This window comes from Fulmarus glacialis, unplaced genomic scaffold (assembly GCF_000690835.1).
Source record: "Fulmarus glacialis isolate BGI_N327 unplaced genomic scaffold, ASM69083v1 scaffold37065, whole genome shotgun sequence".
NCBI classification, from domain to species: Eukaryota; Metazoa; Chordata; class Aves; order Procellariiformes; family Procellariidae; genus Fulmarus; species Fulmarus glacialis.
In genome coordinates, this window is record NW_009214354.1 from 8,411 (window position 1) to 25,717 (window position 17,307).

Sequence of the window (17,307 nt, forward strand, 5' to 3'; positions counted from 1 at the left end):
AACTTTATATTCATCTTTTAGGTAAATTTTGGTGGCAGTTGGAAAGCAAAATTTCTCAAGGATAAGAAATGATGAGAAATAAAATGTGGTCTGTCTTTTTAAAAGGTGACTGTAATCTCACTTTTTTGCTGTCCTAATTCTGAATTGGTTGTATGTGTCCAGCATAAATAGGGACAAACAAAAGTATATTTTGAAATCTAACTACTTCTAATAAGGATGGCTACGATGCTGTAAGAGCTGTTACACTAGCTGAACATCTTGATATCACTTCACTTGCAAAAGCATGCAAAAAGGATACTGAAGACAGGAGTTGTCTCCGTCTTTTACTCTTTCCTCTTTTTCTTCATTTCTGAGTCTTGTATGGGAGGGGCAAGAAAAATACGCTTCTAGAAAGCAGAATGTCTTTGATTTTTCTGTAAAAGGCAGGAAGTAAACGGCTGTAAGCTGAAAAAACCCACATGCTGTTTGGCATACTTGAAGTAAATCCCTCTGTCATCTTAAGGGAAATAATACTTCTTAAAATTATCACTGATTATACCATTAGCTTCTTCACTGTTACTGGTAACTAGTTTATTCAGCAAATACATTCACAGACAACATTTTATGACAGTACATCATTGCATTTCTTTCTTATAAGATAGTGATGGTTGGGAAAGTTAATACAGAGATAGATGTTCTTTCTGTGGGTACTCTGGACAATTTCAAAGTATTTGAGCTGTGTTAACTGAGCGAGATTGCCAGACTGAGATTGCTGGATACAAGATCTCTTAAAAAAACCCACTTTAAAAAATTCATTTCACACCAAATACCAAGTTAAAAAAGCGTACATTTTATTTTAAGGGAAGTAACCAAGTATCAGATGTATGATAACCGATCTTACAGAAGCTCTCAAACACAAATGTTTCCTATTTTACTTGTTCCTTTCTTATATTCTCCAAGTGAATAATACCAGTACAAAGAGTAAATTCCTTCGTTTTACTAGGAAAGAGACATTATGCTGTGAAGTTTCATATTGAAGGCAAATGCTTATTTTACATTTCAGTTACCCAGAAGAAAATTTTATGATCTCCTCCGACTGCACATAATGGAAGAGTTCTATGCCATGTCAAACCAGATCCTACAGCTGCAGTGCCAGTAAGAATGGGCTTTAAAAAAAGAAAAGAGAGAGAAATATCAATAAAACTTACCATATAAATGATTACTATACCACATATACCAAGTTGCATAGACAAATAAACGCTGCAGATTTAGTACTCCTTAACAAATACAGTTAAAATACAACAGAAATCCAACTGAAAAATCTGATTATCTGTTACTTAGTTCCAGTAGCTACTTACTAGATTTAAGTAAGATGCAACAAAATATTCCATGATAACAAATTGATTCAACTATTTTCATTATTATTAACACTATTATTATTTTAAAGGCATATTTTCGAACTTAGAAACTTTTTTTAATGGAATTACTTCCTGTTATTTAAGTGTACTCACAACTACTATGTTTGGAGGTAATATTTTTACTGTAAGCGTTACAAATGTATACTAACTCCAGCAAAACCAAAATATTTCCTCTACTTTACGTTCATTGTCTCTGGATATATTTTTGTTAATGATTTAAAATATAATTAGTTCAAACCTGTAAAATACACAACTGGCTGGTTTTAGCCTCTTTAGAATTAGAAACACTGGAAAATTTATTAAATAACAGGTTAAATGTGTTTTTCTTCCCCTTAGCACTGATAAGGCAAAGCAAAATAAAACATACAAATAAAGCAGCATTTTAAATAGCAGGTTAAGTGTGGTGTGATTTTTTTTTTCCTTAGCATGGATGACACAAAACAAAATAAAATAGGTAGACCAAGCAGCATTTCTGGATTCTTTAGGCTAGTTTTTAATTGTAGCTTTTAACTACTTATGAGCCTGATTTGAAGAGAACAGATGCAATTCCATCCAAAAGCTGAACTCAAAAATTTACCTGGGGATGTCCTAAATGATGAACAAGTAGTTGAGTAGTTGTCTTTCCTGGATATCCAGTGGTTGCAAACAGATTTTCATTCACTTGGGACCACCTATGAATAAAATGAACGTACATTTAAAATATCCCTATCAGAGTATCAGAAGTGCACACAAAGTGGAGTTCTCTCCCTTGTGGTTAACTGTGTGAAGCTGTCAGATATTCCACTAACACCAGAGAAATAAATTCAGAGAAATGGCTTGCAAATGATTCACCACTCACAGCCCAGTATGCATGTCGTTGTAAAACAGAAAAAAAAAGAAATGCTAAATGTAGGTCATTCACAAATTTCACAAAGGGGGGGACCAGGGCCCCCTAAAAATTATTTAAGTGAGACACAACCAGGTCCCTAAACTCACAACTGCTTGCATATATACAGATTTATATAGACAAAAAACACAGAATAGAGCAACACTTATACCTGAATAATCTGGCTCGATCAACATGGACGGGTCTTTTATCCTGTGGATAACTAAAACAGACATTCAGGGTAAACAACTGCAAACAACTACAGCTCATACTGGAAGTACCAAAAGCATGTATCATTTAAATGGTGAAGTGGACACATTGTCCACTCTCTGTGAAGAAGCTGAGGGAAAACCAGAGCACTCCTGCAGCTTACATCTCAATTTGGAGTAGGAAAACTGAAGTAATTATCTGGTTTATTATGGTTCAATAATTATGTATTTATGACTTAAAATGAAATTTTAACAAACACATAAAACTTACAGTGAGAGGTAAACAGTAGTGAGGTGCTATCTCAAATGGTCAAAAAGACAGACAATGTTATTTTTAACAGAAAAATATTGATAGATAAAGATGAAACAAAGAATGCCAGGGAATGATCTGTATTGATTTCATAATTCCTGATGAATGTTCATTTATTTACTGAATAGGTGATATAATACATAATGCATTTAAGTGCTATATTAGCAAAGTAGCCACGCCTCTCCATGTACTGCTTAAGAAGAGAATAAAGAAACCTATCTCGTGTATAAAAATACCTGGAGCGAGTGATATCCCAGATTAACCAATCACTTCCAGCAACTGCTCCAATTTTAAGAGTATTTTTTAAACACCAGTCTGCTGACATCAGAGGTGTTTGTTCACACTCTAGGGACAGAATGGCCTGCTGTGTAATTAGATCATAGAATCGTATTGTTCCATTCTTCTCCGCTACCATCAGCTGTTAAGAGAAATGAATAGACCGTTGTAAACTTAGCATGTAATGAATCTTAGTATCTTTTCTACTCTATAGCAAACCTAGCATACTTTCAAGCAAATATGAATAATATTAAAATAGGTACAATTTTTCACTTTGTACCAGAAAACATTCTCCTGAACACTGTTCCACCAATAAATAAAAAGCACTTTAATCTATACTACTGTCACATTGTTATACATAGTGTTTACATTATTTTATCTATATATATCTTTAGATATCTATGTATATAATTTTGGCGCTTAGAAGCACCAGTTCTTAATGACAAACGCAGTGTGCTTTTAGAATTGTAAAGCAAAAAGTTATTATTTTAAAATTAAGAAGTTCCTGTTCTAAGTACAAAGAACTGACTGTCAGACATAGTGCTGTACAAGGAAACAACAGTCTTGATCAATGTAACTGGAGAATCTGGATTCACGCTTCCTGATTTTATATACCATCTCTTGCTTCATCCTAAAACATTTTGCAACAGATTTAATCTAAATTTTTTCTATTAAAGTAATACATTCAAGCAGTTTAGTAAGTATTGTAGAAAGAGCTTCCTGATTAAATGATGAAGGAGCTTTTCTCCATAAGGAGATGATGGTTCTCAGATAGCCATGAACAATAATTAAGGAAGGCAAAGAAGCATTAAAAACAATACTCCAATAACATCCAAGTTTGTTTGGAAAAAGAACTGTCACCAAAACATGCTCTTCTGCAAACTAAAGGACATGGTGCAGTAAGCATTTTGACCTGCAATAAGCTTTTCAGCAACCATTAAGTCTGTCAAGTTTTACTAGCTTTTTGAAGGTGTTTTTCTTTAAAAAAAAAAATCTCCAGTGCCTACTCTTTGATAAGGGTCAAAGAAAAGAAGCTAATATGTAAGATTGGTGTAATATTGCAATATTTTTGGGCTAATCTAGTAATTTTGTTGTGCTAACAGAGTTGCCCAGTAGCAAACAGTAGCAAACACATTCAATTGTGATACCACCTAAATCAACAGTCTTCCTAGTTTTCTTAGTAAGGACCAGATATTGATGTTGGTGGAAAGTGTGGTAAGAATAGAGATCCTTCTTCCCTGTTGCTATGTAAATATTTTGATACCTTATTTGACTGCTTTTCTCTGTTTTAAGTGTGTGTTTTTGTGGTAATCTGAGCAACTATTTGTAGCTGCTTAAGGCAGTTATTGATTGGCACAACAGGAATAATAAATCCAAAATTGCAAAGTCTAGACCATTAATGAGGCTGAATATTTTGGTATATATCAGCTGATTAATCTTCCCCAGTACAATAAACAGGTAAGTATAAAATCACAGTTTATTTATTCGTTTTGATTTTTCAGCATGTATTTCATATATTCCAAGCAAGAACAACAATAAAAAAATCCCTTGCTAACTTCAAACAGATACTTTTCAAAACTTGGCATGCTTTATAGGAGTCTATGTTGTTGGTGAACTGTGTTACCATGACTGAGAAAAACTTGAACTTTTCTCTGGTAACTGTAAGTTAACATGCAATCAGCAGAATAGTTATCCGTAACAATTGATGTATGTCATCAAGAAGGAATATTTCTGATGGGAGGAGTGAGGGACTGAGGCTAAAATGATGAGAATGGGAATGAGAATTCATTTACAGTGACTTCACATTAGCAGATCCAACCCATATCCAGTTACAATGTACACTAGCCCCCCAAACGTCAATCTTTCTACAGCATCAAAGATTCATAGTTTAGGTAAGTCCACCCTCCTGTTATTTTAAAGGTGGTGAGGGTGAAGAGCTGGAAAACACAACCTTAAAAGCCTCCTCAGGATGCCAGCAAACACTCATTCCAGGAGAACGTAAAACAAAATGGGCCTTCTCATTTCCTTTCAAATCCCAGACCCTAAAGCAAAAAAAAAAAAAAAAAGGCAAACTATTAAACTATTTACTGCCATTTGACTGCAAATACGTTAACCTTCAGTGCCTCAATACATTCACAATGTGACCAAATGAAATAGTGTTCATGCTTTATCACTTCAAGAAGAAAACAGACTAAGAGAAAACCTAGAATGAAATTTGCAGACGCTTAATACTTGTGCATAGAAGTCAGTAAAAGCGGTCAGTGCTGAAGCTAATGTATTTTAACATTGATGAACTAGGCAGAGCTTCTGTTTAAAAGGTCAATGTCAAAATAATTTGACAAGTTTAGTTGTCTAGACATGAAATCTGGATGATACGTTCCCACTTTATTCATAAGTCAACACTACAGCCTTTGTACTATACCATAAGTAACTGTGAGACAATACAAAGCAGGAAGGTCAGTGTTGGTCTAGCTGATACAAGCAACCTAGAGTGAAGTACCAAGCAACTTAAATCATCCACATTACCATGTAAAGGAAAAGACCATGCACTGAAGTATTTTGCTTGTCTAATGTATGAATTTCCATTTTTTCCTGGTAAGACAAGATTGAGTAATGAAAATAAAAGAAACTAAAAATGAAGCTAAGGCAAACAAAAGGATCTATGGCAGAGATAACACTAGCCCAGAAAGGGTCTTGGTAAGCTTTCAACAAATAAATCACATGTGCCAGTTTAATCTTTTCCTTTAGAAGCACCTACAGTACACATCAAGCAGTTAAAAATTTAAAAATCAACAATATTTGGTCAATATGGATTGACAGGGAAGTGTATGCTGGAACACCAAAACTAGGTTAGGTGATGAGTGAGTTTTCTTTGGATGCATTCCACAGAAGTGTTAACGAGCCATGAAGCTACTCGGTTTATAAAATGCAACAAAACCAAGACTGTTTTACCTGACAGCCACTGCTCAACTGCCTCTCTTCCTACAAAATCAGTAGCTCAGTTGTGGGACAAAGACATCACAGTTGTGAACATTAGTCTAAACCACAAGGCTGCATACTATTTATATGCATTTTCACATCAAAACACACACATATATCCTTCCTCCCTGACACGCAAAACCTTAGAAACAGCCAATTTTTTAAGTACTGTTCTGCCCAGTCTTTTCAGTTAGATGAGTGGCTACGTACTATTATTGTTTATTCTAGAGGATTTTTGCTGACTTCCTCCAGACTTACTCAGTTTATATCTCACCAGGGTGCTTAGAGCCTTATATTTAAGAGATTTCAAAAAACTCTTAAATAATACATCATAAGTCTAGACAAAATATATGGGAATAAAGTAAATATATTTAATGAACAATGTTGTTTTCTTATGCCAAACCACAACAGATCAAATATTTGTTTTCCCTGTGGAAAACACAGGGTCTCTAATCTTGAAGGATCAGTGTCCTTATTAAAAAAAGTCAAAACAAAAACCTGACAACTGTTTAAAAAATGAAATATCTACTTGATTAGGTAATTTAGAAACATACAATACTTTCTTCTAGTGCCAAAAATTTTGCCTTGTAGATTTGTCCAAGTCAAATCAACACTTTCCATGTGTATTTACTGTGCAGGGAGAAAATTATGATATAACAGAGGACGGTGAATCATTTTGGCCAAAGGAGCATGCCATCATGTTTCCTTCCCTGAAGTGAGTGAGGTTATTAGGTGTTGAGACAGAAATTTATGCTTTCTACCTCCCTAACTTTGTTATTTATAAAATGCCAAACTTGTATCTCTTATTTTGTAAGATGGTAAAATTGTTAGTGACAAACAGTATAGGAGAGTGAAAAAAGGATAAATGCCCCTCTTATATTTTCTTCTTTCTTTATCGATAACAAAGATGGTATCATTTAGTTTTGGAAAAAAACCCCAACATATAAAAATAGATCCTTGACCGAATGCATCAAGTCCATGCTGGTATGGAAGTTTACAATTACATATGTGTTCATTAACTCTTTTCAATATTTCTTTGTGACTAACCCAAGTAAAAAATGTGCAAAGACCAAAAATTTAGCCAAACTGAATTTCAGTTACTCAGTTACTCACTAATCATAACCAAATCAGCTACAGATGCTAAAAAAACCCTCCAGTTTTGTCCACAATCCTATCACGTAAATCAATCCAAAAAGACCGAGCATTTTGTCTCCCATTCAAAGCCCTTGAAACTTTACTAATGTTACCATGATTTTATACCAGAGCCAACTAGTGTCTGCTTTTCTCCAAATATCCTTATTTTTTGTAACCCTGCAATGTGTCGCCCTCTTACTTCTCCTCCTTCCCCCCCCGCCCCCATTGTTGTGTAGACTTGTTACTGGGCTTGTGGTATTTTTTTTTATATTTAAAAAAGCTTCTACAGTAAATTTAAAGGCGAAAAGGTCGAACAACCACAGCTGAAATAAGGGCCGAAGTCTGAATAATGGAAAACCTCAAAAATAATATGTAATCCGCTCAGGAAATTCATTATTTTTTAAGTAACTAGGGACTAAGAAATTATATGCTGCAGTGCTCACAAAATTTAAACTAACACAATATACAGATAGTTGCAAATGCTGTTACAGAAAATTCTTGATATATTAGTAGATTTCTTTTGTCACTCACATCCTATGATTAAACAGACAAATGACAACTGCAGTCATCTCAAAGCACAAAGATATTCAAACTACGTTGGAACAACTATATTGTATGTAGTATGCATGAATATGGATAATGACATGCTGCATATGTGCAGTAATTTTATCACACAATGGACTTTTATTAAAGTTGGCAAAGTATTCATTAGAACATCTGAAAACCTGCCTTGTGGCAATGGAGATTACCCTTATTTTATATTCTAACTTTCTGAATTCTGATTAATTCTAACTGGAGAGCAAAACCAAATCCTAACTGAATAAAAATCATCATTTGCAATAGTAAAAGAACAAAACTATATTGTAACCTTCAGGCATTTCTCAAACCCCCAGAAGATGGAATTCTTTCAACATAAGATTTCCAATTTTAGTGAGCGGGGTGGGGGCTAGAACAAACCTTGACATCTGATACCATTCCTAACCACAAAGTATGATCAACTATACTATTTGCACTATTACTCACAGATTACTGTCTGACCTACTCTTTTAAAAATGCCCAACATGTTTTTGTTGTTTGTTTGTTTGTGTTTTTTTTTAATAATATCTAACTTAAATCACGCCTGAAAAGCCTAGAGGACTATGGAGAAGGGAGAGATTCCTGTTACAGAGATCACACAACAAAGGTAAAGAGTGAAGTTGTTCCTCATGGAGCACAAGGAGTGAGGAGAGGAGTATCTCAGAAAAGGAAAATGGAAGTGCAGAGATTAGTTAACATTGTGGAGAATACAACCAATATAGGCCTTGTCTCAGGTCTTCTGCCAACTCCATATGGAGGTGGTTATCAAAGATCCGAAGAGGATACTAGGTAGGATATGAAAGAACAGAAGGCTGAAGTGGAACTATAGAAATCCCCTCTAGCTGTTCAGAAGAAGAGAAAGGTGTAATATTAAAGATAATTTCTATACATTTATTTTATCTTATTTATGACAAAACAAAGAATTTAAGTTTTTATAAATCAGGTAATGCAATGCCCAACTAACAGTGCACCACTGCAGAATCTGTAGCAGAATTAGGTAGCAGAACTCCGTTTCACACTATGTGAAACAAGCCACAAAAATGGTTGCATGGGGAGAAAGGGGAAATTCATCCGTGCTGCCTAGCACTAGTCCTCCAGGCACAGCCATCTTAAACTATCTCCTGACTCTGCATACACGTTCCTAAATTTGTGCCTGTAGAGCATTTCCTTCACTTATTTTTGATCCATGAAATAAAAGCCTTTTCATAGAGTAAATGTATAAATACTCTTTCAGAAAGCTGACCGATGTTCACCATTTTCTTCTGGTGGTCAAAGGAAATGTCACTGTTGTTAAAGAATTAGTAATTAGAATCTTTCAGATTTTGGCATTAAAATCCATGTTACCTCTAGCTTTTTATAATATCTACTTGGATATGCAAGCATTGATCTATTTTTCACTGGTAACTGTTGGATGTAATTCTGACTATCCCCTGCTATGTTGGTAGAAGTGGGAGAGGCAGGGGAACTACACATGTAGTATCTCAAGCATTTCAACTGACTGTTCTTCGCTAACATGCATTTCAGAACACGCGCACTCAGAAAAAAGCCCAAGAAATACACACTACTACTACTATTGAAATACCCTTAAAGTTATCTAAAGCAAAACCAGCGACTAAGCAGTATTTTTGCAAAAATGTGAAGCTTCAGTTGTATCCTTTCAAAGGATACAACCAAAGAAAAATCAGCTATTAGAGTTATCAGCTTATTGTTTCCAATGTAGATGTAAAACTAAATGCTTCTGTGGGATGACTGTTACTGAGAAACTCAACTACAATTCTGCCAATGAGTTTCTAAAATACAAGGTGACTGCTAAACAAATCTATGCAATGATTTCTATTTAAAACAATTTATAGGCTAGACTATGTTCTAGGACTGTGTGACCCTTAACATAAGTCATAATGCATCACACAGGAAATAGCTACCATTTCATCCGAGTATTTTGAAGACTTCCTAACTAAAAGCTTATTCATCCACACTTAAGACCAGACTGAAATAACGTTCCAAACATTTGACTCAGAAAGTGATATTTTTTTTTTTTTAAGCCGACTGGATACTGTAACAGGAGACCAGTTAATACTGGCATACTGATGGTGAAATACAACAGCAGTTGTTGGTAAATACTTGCATCGTGGCTGTAAAGTGTAACAGAAATTTTGTAAGACTTCATTTGGGGGTAGCATACAGGGATGCATGCAAAAAGTGTGCAAAGTCAAAGACTAGACTTTTTAAAATAATCCAAGACTCTCCTTTATTTTCATCAATTATAATGCATAACTAGCTTGATAATTGTAATCAACCTACCTCAGAAAGGAAAAATATTTTGATATGACATTTCTTACATGAAGAGACACTGGGGAATTCTATCACACAAACAGATGAAGACAGAACAACATGAAATAAAATACCTTTTTAAAAATTTTGGCAAAAATCCGTAATTGAGTGCACTAGGAATACGAAGATACAAATAAAATATAATTTTGGAGGCAGGAATAAGTGAGAATGGCAACTTTTCAATACAGCCAAAGACTGAAATATTTATTGAATTAACAAGGTAAAACTTAAGTGCAACAAGCGCTGGCAACAAATTAAAGAACACAAGACAAAAAAACAAACAAGAGCTATCATTGGCTTTCCTTCGTATTGCCTAGAGAAAGACCTACACAAAATAACTAAGACGTAAGAGTACCATGTAAACAAGTACTACTGATTAAAAAACCCTAAGAACAGATGAAACACTACAATAAATTTTGAGACTCTAGTTAATTTAGTTTCCAGTGATACCAAACCCTTCCCCTGAATCCCAGTCCAGGAAGCAAAACTGGCATTTGTGGTATGTGCAACAGAGAAGGCTGAACTTGACATTGACTGATAAATAAATTCACAAAGTCCTTCTCTATGAAGCAACATGAACCACGGCATAAGTAACTGAAGAGAACTTAGAAAGGGATCAAAGGGCAAATACATTCACAGATAAAGTGGAAGATAAGTCAACTGTATGTTCTTTTCTATTACACACACAAAAAGAGAGAAAAATGATGTAGTTTAGGGAATAATAAAAAAAAGAGGAAGAAAGAGGGAGGGAGAGAGAGGGATGGATGAGTCCTTTTCAGCTTTTTAAAATACAAGCAATCCAGCACTTGATGACTGTAAGAAATTGCCATGCTGCCATTATTAAGGGCCTGACACTGTCAGTAATCTTTCAGTTCAATATGAGGATGGACTATGAGGTGGTTATCTATCAGATTGAATTAACCTTTTAACAGTCAGAGGTTAATTTTTAGCATGCATATGAGACTAGTGGGTTTTACCAGGATGATATTTTGCATGAAATAATTCAAGAAATATCAGATAGTGTCAAAAACTACCAATAGTGGGAGGGTGTCTGTTAAGCTCATGCCGTTTGCCAAACATTTCCTACGTTCTTTTTGCAGAGGCTTCATTAAGTATCAGAACAAAATGATTTGTACATCTGAATCTCTGCAGTCTCCTATATTGTGTTTCCAAATCATAACAAAAAAGCCAGCAATATTTTTTTTTTTTAATTAAGAGGGAGTTGCGCATACAGTTCTCATTAGCAAAGCGGGATGCACGCGTTCCTATACTTAATGCAGGTGTTCAAAGAAGTGTATAATGCTTTACGATTTTACGGAATGAAAGGAAATATTCCTTAAAGCTGTCATAAAAGATTTTTTCTTATTCATGAAGCATGCTCTTATGATACCAAGAAATGGACAAATTACTTTAATTACACATAAATATTATATAGAATTTTGAAACTGAGATACGAAAGGTAGATCATGAAGAAAAAACAACTAGATTTGAAGGAAGACAATTAGATTAAATCCAAGAGGTAATTTAGTTTTCTTTTCTGCCATGACTAAGTTTGGCTTTCAGCAGAAATGTATAAATATCCTAAATTTGATTTTTTTTAATGTATACACAAGATATTTACTTTTATTTATTTTTACTTCAATTATACTCAATATGTTAACACATATGACTTATAAATAAAACTGATTCAAATTTTTGTTTAATGTAATAGTAGTTATTTTAACTATTCCCTCTGCCAATTTATTACCATTTTCTTTAGAATTTTGCAATCAAGCTTTAAAAATAATTTTATTTCCTATTTCTATTTTTTAAGAAAGAGTAAAGCAATTATGAAATGCGTAAAAAAGTGAAATACAGAAATTTGAAAATCACAATTCTGCCAAAGATATAAATTAACTACATGATTGTGAACAGCTACATCCATCTTGGAACACAGCCATCCTTGGGACAAAATGAAGGAAGTAATATACGATATTTAGGACCCAGGATTTGAATTTTTCAATCAACTTTGCTGATGTAATTTTTAGCTACAGGAATTTTGACCCTTAATATAAATGCAGTTGTGAGTAACTGCAACATGGTGGGTTTTATTAAGTCTTCCAAAGATGTCTTCTTTCAGAAAAGCAATTCCTTTTAAGGTTATATTAGTTTTGAGATTCTCAGTGCAGGGAAACGCGAGATTATTAAAGTGTACAGCATATTTACATACCAACACCTCTTCACTTGTCTATGAATGCACTAACACTTTTAATCACAACTACATAACATAGATGGCTACAGCAATTCTTCTTATGCAAGAGTATTTTTAATTCAGTTCTATTTCACAGCTGGGAAAAAGTCTTCTGTTGTAAGACCAACAAGGCCAACAAAGACTACGTGCATAAAACAACAAGAATTCCTGAATGACATAGCAGCAATTTAAAGGAAAGAACATTGAATATAACCAGTATCTGACTTACACTATGTCTCTTCCAACCAAAATGACTGAACCCAGCTCTAAGATGTCACTGTTGCAGCAGCTTGTGGCAAGATTGTTTAGTGCATGAAAACTGAAAATCTGAGTTCCTTAGAGATCTCTGCTAACTAACTACTGAGTGAAAACCAGGGCAGATCTAAACATGTTTGTATATATTCTGTACATACTGAGACATTGTATTAATGTCTTTATTAAGACTTTATTAAGACTTAAAATTGGAACTCTAACTATACCCAAACACTCAAAACTTCATGTTCTTGTACTAATTGTACTAGAACTTTATGCCAAAGGTATTAACAGATGATGTATCCTGAGAACAATTTCAGGATAGAAACTCAGTACAGACAGAAGAATTATTCCTCTTCTTACATTACTGCTGAAGCAAATTACACAGTAAGTAAAGAATGATTTTGGTAAGTCCCAAGGAATGCATTTTCCATTAGTTTTGAAAGTGTAACCTTTAAATTCAATAAAAAAAGTCTTCACGCTCCACACACATGAATGGAAAAAATAAGAACTCAAGTAGCCAAAAAAAATCCTACTTATTTCCCATGGCTTTTAAGCAAAGACTTTATGGTTTACTGCATAAAATGTCTTTCAGAGTTACTAAGTTGAAATCTTGATACTACACATTAATGATATCATTTTTATCTCCTTTTAATTTAGTATCAATTAGACTATCGTTTTAAAACAGTTCTCTTTCATTCCAGGAACACTGAGCATTTTATAAAATAAACGAAAAAAGCCACACATTCAAACAGCTCTTTGCTGAATAAGCCCAACATTAGTTTAGATTTAATGAAGAAATCAAGGATAGAAAATAAATCAGAACAAGCTATTAATAAGTCATACATTTCTACTATTCATTCCTAATGATTTTGTTGGGAATACGGACAGGGCGTCTATGGAAAATCTGCCTACTGCTCAAAGTAGTATTTCTGAGTTCCCTAGGGGTGTTAAAATCACAGGCCTTTTAGATTTTCAATTTATGTGGGACAGAGTAGCTCAACTAAAGCTATTAAACTGTGATTTATACCAGTTGATGATCTACCCTTTACAAAATCTCATACACAGAGTAATCATTCTAAGAGCTATTCCCTTCTCTCTTAGCAGGCAGAAGATGGCTTAAGTTAAAATATGACTTTTTTTCCCCTGAGTACTACCTGGTCATTTATATAGGAATTGATATGGTGGTAACCTCAAAGAGCAAATATATAATTCATATAATCAGAGAAAAAACTAAAACAGTTCCTTAACTGAGACAAGTTTTGAGTTATCACAGCTATTACAAAGAAAAGTCAAAGATGATTCTTTCTCAAGTCTCTTGCTGCTATTGCAGTGACTTGCAAAGCCTGCATATCTGCCCTCCTGATCTCTCCAACCGTGAGCTGCATTGGAGGGATAAGAATAACAGCTTTATATATTCATGTGCACTACTAGAAGAGTGGGATGGGGGACCTTTTGACAAGGAAAAACTCCTGTACTACAAAACCTTAACCAGCATTTTTCAAAGTATTTAACCATGTTTCCCTTTTACTTCCAGTTACAACTAACTAAATACATGGGTTTGAAGCAGCTATAATCATAGTACTATGAGCTGCCAGTACCACTGTATTAGTATGGTACTGTTCTTAGGCTGTGTAATCCCACCTCCTAGTAAGGCTAATAAATTTGGGTAAGCGGACAAGTTCACATACACGTACTGGTTTTAAACTTGACTCATTTGATGACAGAATGGATGAGAGGGTCTGTACAGTTCAGTGCTGAGCTATGCATGTCTTCTCTCTCCTATTCTCATGCCTTTTATTCCTATCCCACCAGGAGAAATTATAGTGTACGTAATTCCAAGACAGACCAGTTTTCTTCACATTGTATCTAGTTAGCTCAAAATGTTGCTTTGGAAAAAAAAACCCCACAAGTCACAACAAAAAGCCAGTCCACAACCTAGTTAACAAGACTAGTTCACTTGTTGTCTTGATAGAGGGCCACGATGGCCCAGTAAGAATAAATGAATAAATGCTTATTTATTTAAGCAAGCATATAAAGCACACAGGCACAGAAAAAGCCCAACACTACTATTTCAATAATGTTTTTGAACAAAATGCATACCTGCAGGTGTGATCATCACTTACACTTGCAACTTCTTGACCTTCTTTGGGAGCAAACACCAGATCATTAATGTAATCTGAGTGGCCATGAAATGTCTGTCAACCAGAAAAAAGAAATACTTTTACCTTAGAGCTGACTGTTCCATCAGTCCACAATGTATTTAATAGACCCACTAAAGGAAAGATGTATAACCGTTAAGATAAAGCTATCATTTTATATGGAAGGTAAAAAAAGTTCTTTAAAATAGCTAATTCATGTGTAGATTCATATTGTAGGTGAAAAGACTCCCTGCTATTCCTTGTAGTTACCACAGAAGTCAGCGCGATGCTCTGGCTTGACAGAGATCAGTGAATCACACCAGGACTTTTTATCCTCCTTTCAACCACTGAATTTTGAACATAGAAGATAATAAATCTCAGAAAGAAAGAGGAGAATGAACAGGAAGTGAATGTATGCATGATCTACATATCTTAAAGAACTCTGATTACTAGTAAGTAACTCTTATCTCTGAATAGTAGTTTTTACTAGGGGTTCCTGCAAGCAGCAAGAGAGTTTTTTCCTGAAGAAGCAATAAACCAGCCACTTGTCCATTATATGCCCTTTTCCAAGCAGTCAGAACACAAATTGCCTAAGAGAAGATGTCCACTAAAAATGGCAGACCAAAAGGCTACCTTTAGAAAAAACAGTGAAAAAACTCTCAGTGAAAGAAGATGAAACAGAAGACAATGCATACTGAAGACTTTAAGAAAACCAAAGATGAGGAACAACAGTACAAGCAAAAAACAGGCAAGCCATACAACACCTTAGCAATTAAGCACAATTTCCATTAAGCATTTGAACAGAACAGACACAGTGCTTTGTGCGCTCTGCTTTATATGCTGTTGTGCTGAAGAGGAAAGAAAATGGGGTATAGTGCACATTCTTCTTTTACTGTGAATTAATAGATCATCCATTCTCAAATAATAGGATATGAGCACTCATGGTGTGAATGTACATGTGAACTGTCACTCAAAAGCAAACATTTACAGTTGCATCAGAAAGCATGAAGTCATCTCAAAGGGAACCTTGTTACTGTGCAATTGTTCTTGCCTGAAGCTTCTTAATAATGACATTTTTATTTCAAAGTACTGAAAATAATTTATCTATAACAAAAAACAACTTAGCAGCATAGCTTTTCTGAATAAAAGCAAAATCCCAGTTTTAGTAAAAATTAAAAGTTAGATAATTTTTACATATTTTGAAGGCTTTTCAGCTATCTTGGCCATGATATCAAGACACCTTTTTCTTCTCAATTTTATTAAGTTTTTTGTACTTATCTACAGACATCAGTAATCTTTTGAGGTTTACAGTATCCTCAAAAACCTAAGTTAAAGAACTTATACACATTTAGCATTAAGCAAGCATGCAAAACTCATCTCATTTAGGGTGCTGTCAAAGTTTAAAGTACATTCAAATTCATTCACATGGGGACTAGGTATGAATAAATTATCTCTAGTCTCATTGTAAAATCTGTAGCTAGTTAAGATACCAGTTTGCTCCATCTGAGGATTTATATGTATTTTCTCTCATTAACTATATCTATGGTCTTTTTGACAGAAATCTCACTTAAAATTTTAAGTCAGGCAAATGTCCATGTATAGATGTTGTATCTGTTACGGTTCCATCCTCTTCAGTCCCACTGATTAAGTCTCAAGGCATGGCTGCTCTTGTTTTGCCCAGCAAGGTATCATAAAAAGGAGACGAAAATATCCTCTGGATAATAGCATCACATGGAGAGATTGCAGAGGAAAACAAGGTCAAATGAAAACAACCAGTTCCACAGTTTTCTAAAAGGAAAACACACTGTTGCTGTTCTCTAAGTGTAGCTATTCTGAGAAACAAATGCAGAACTGATTTAAAAAAAAAAACAGTCAAGCGTGCACAAAAACTAAATTCCCCTCTCTAAAAATTTTATGAATGCCTCATCAATTCAATACAGAAACATTTTCAGCAGCCAACTTAATTTTTTCCAATAGCTCATAATTTTATTAAAACCTAGTGGATTATACTAGAACTAATACATCCTAAGATGATGTTAAACTATTTAGACAGAAATACCAAGTCTTTTGAAAATTTTCAGCATTCTGAATTCAAATTTCCTGCCTCTTTTTACTTCCACAGTTCTGATGAAATATGCTTTTTATTAAACAAAATTTGAAGCAGGAGAAGGAAGCCACAATTCATTTCCAAATTAAAACCTCAAAAGAAGAAAAAGATTTCACGAAGATCCATCAGTCATATTTTACCTTTTGTTTGTTGTTCTGCGCTTGATCCAACCCATAAATTTTGGATTAGTTGAGTTGACAAAGTAATGGAAAACTCTGTAAGCTTCAAGTTCCTTGTTGATAATTACATCAAGACAGTTTTTCCACTGGGAAAACAGAGTAAGATTACTCTGTCCATCCCTCCAGAAGCAACACATACTAATTGTTTACTATAAAAGACAAAATGTTCAGAGATTACATTTTGACTGTAATCACATACTTCCTTCAGCTTTGTTTGCACATTTTGTACCTCTCCTGAAAATCCCATGTGTAAAGTGTGCACCGTACAATGGATCAAAGTCTTCCCTGTGTTCATCGTGGGTTTAACCTCAGGTTTATGAA

General features: G+C 34.4%; 1 protein-coding gene across 1 annotated transcript; it reads right to left on the reverse strand.

The window, feature by feature from the left end:
* Positions 1 to 812: 812 nt before the first annotated feature.
* On the reverse strand, positions 813 to 17,281 carry NUP37 (nucleoporin 37kDa). The gene is made up of 7 exons (XM_009578535.1): positions 17,216 to 17,281; positions 14,663 to 14,757; positions 5,009 to 5,099; positions 3,018 to 3,199; positions 2,435 to 2,485; positions 1,975 to 2,068; positions 813 to 1,145 (listed from the first exon to the last, which is right to left on the reverse strand). The coding sequence occupies exons 1-7, from the start codon at positions 17,279 to 17,281 to the stop codon at positions 1,032 to 1,034; spliced, it is 693 nt and encodes a 230-aa protein (XP_009576830.1). The 3' UTR covers positions 813 to 1,031.
* Between the last annotated feature and the right edge of the window lie 26 nt (positions 17,282 to 17,307).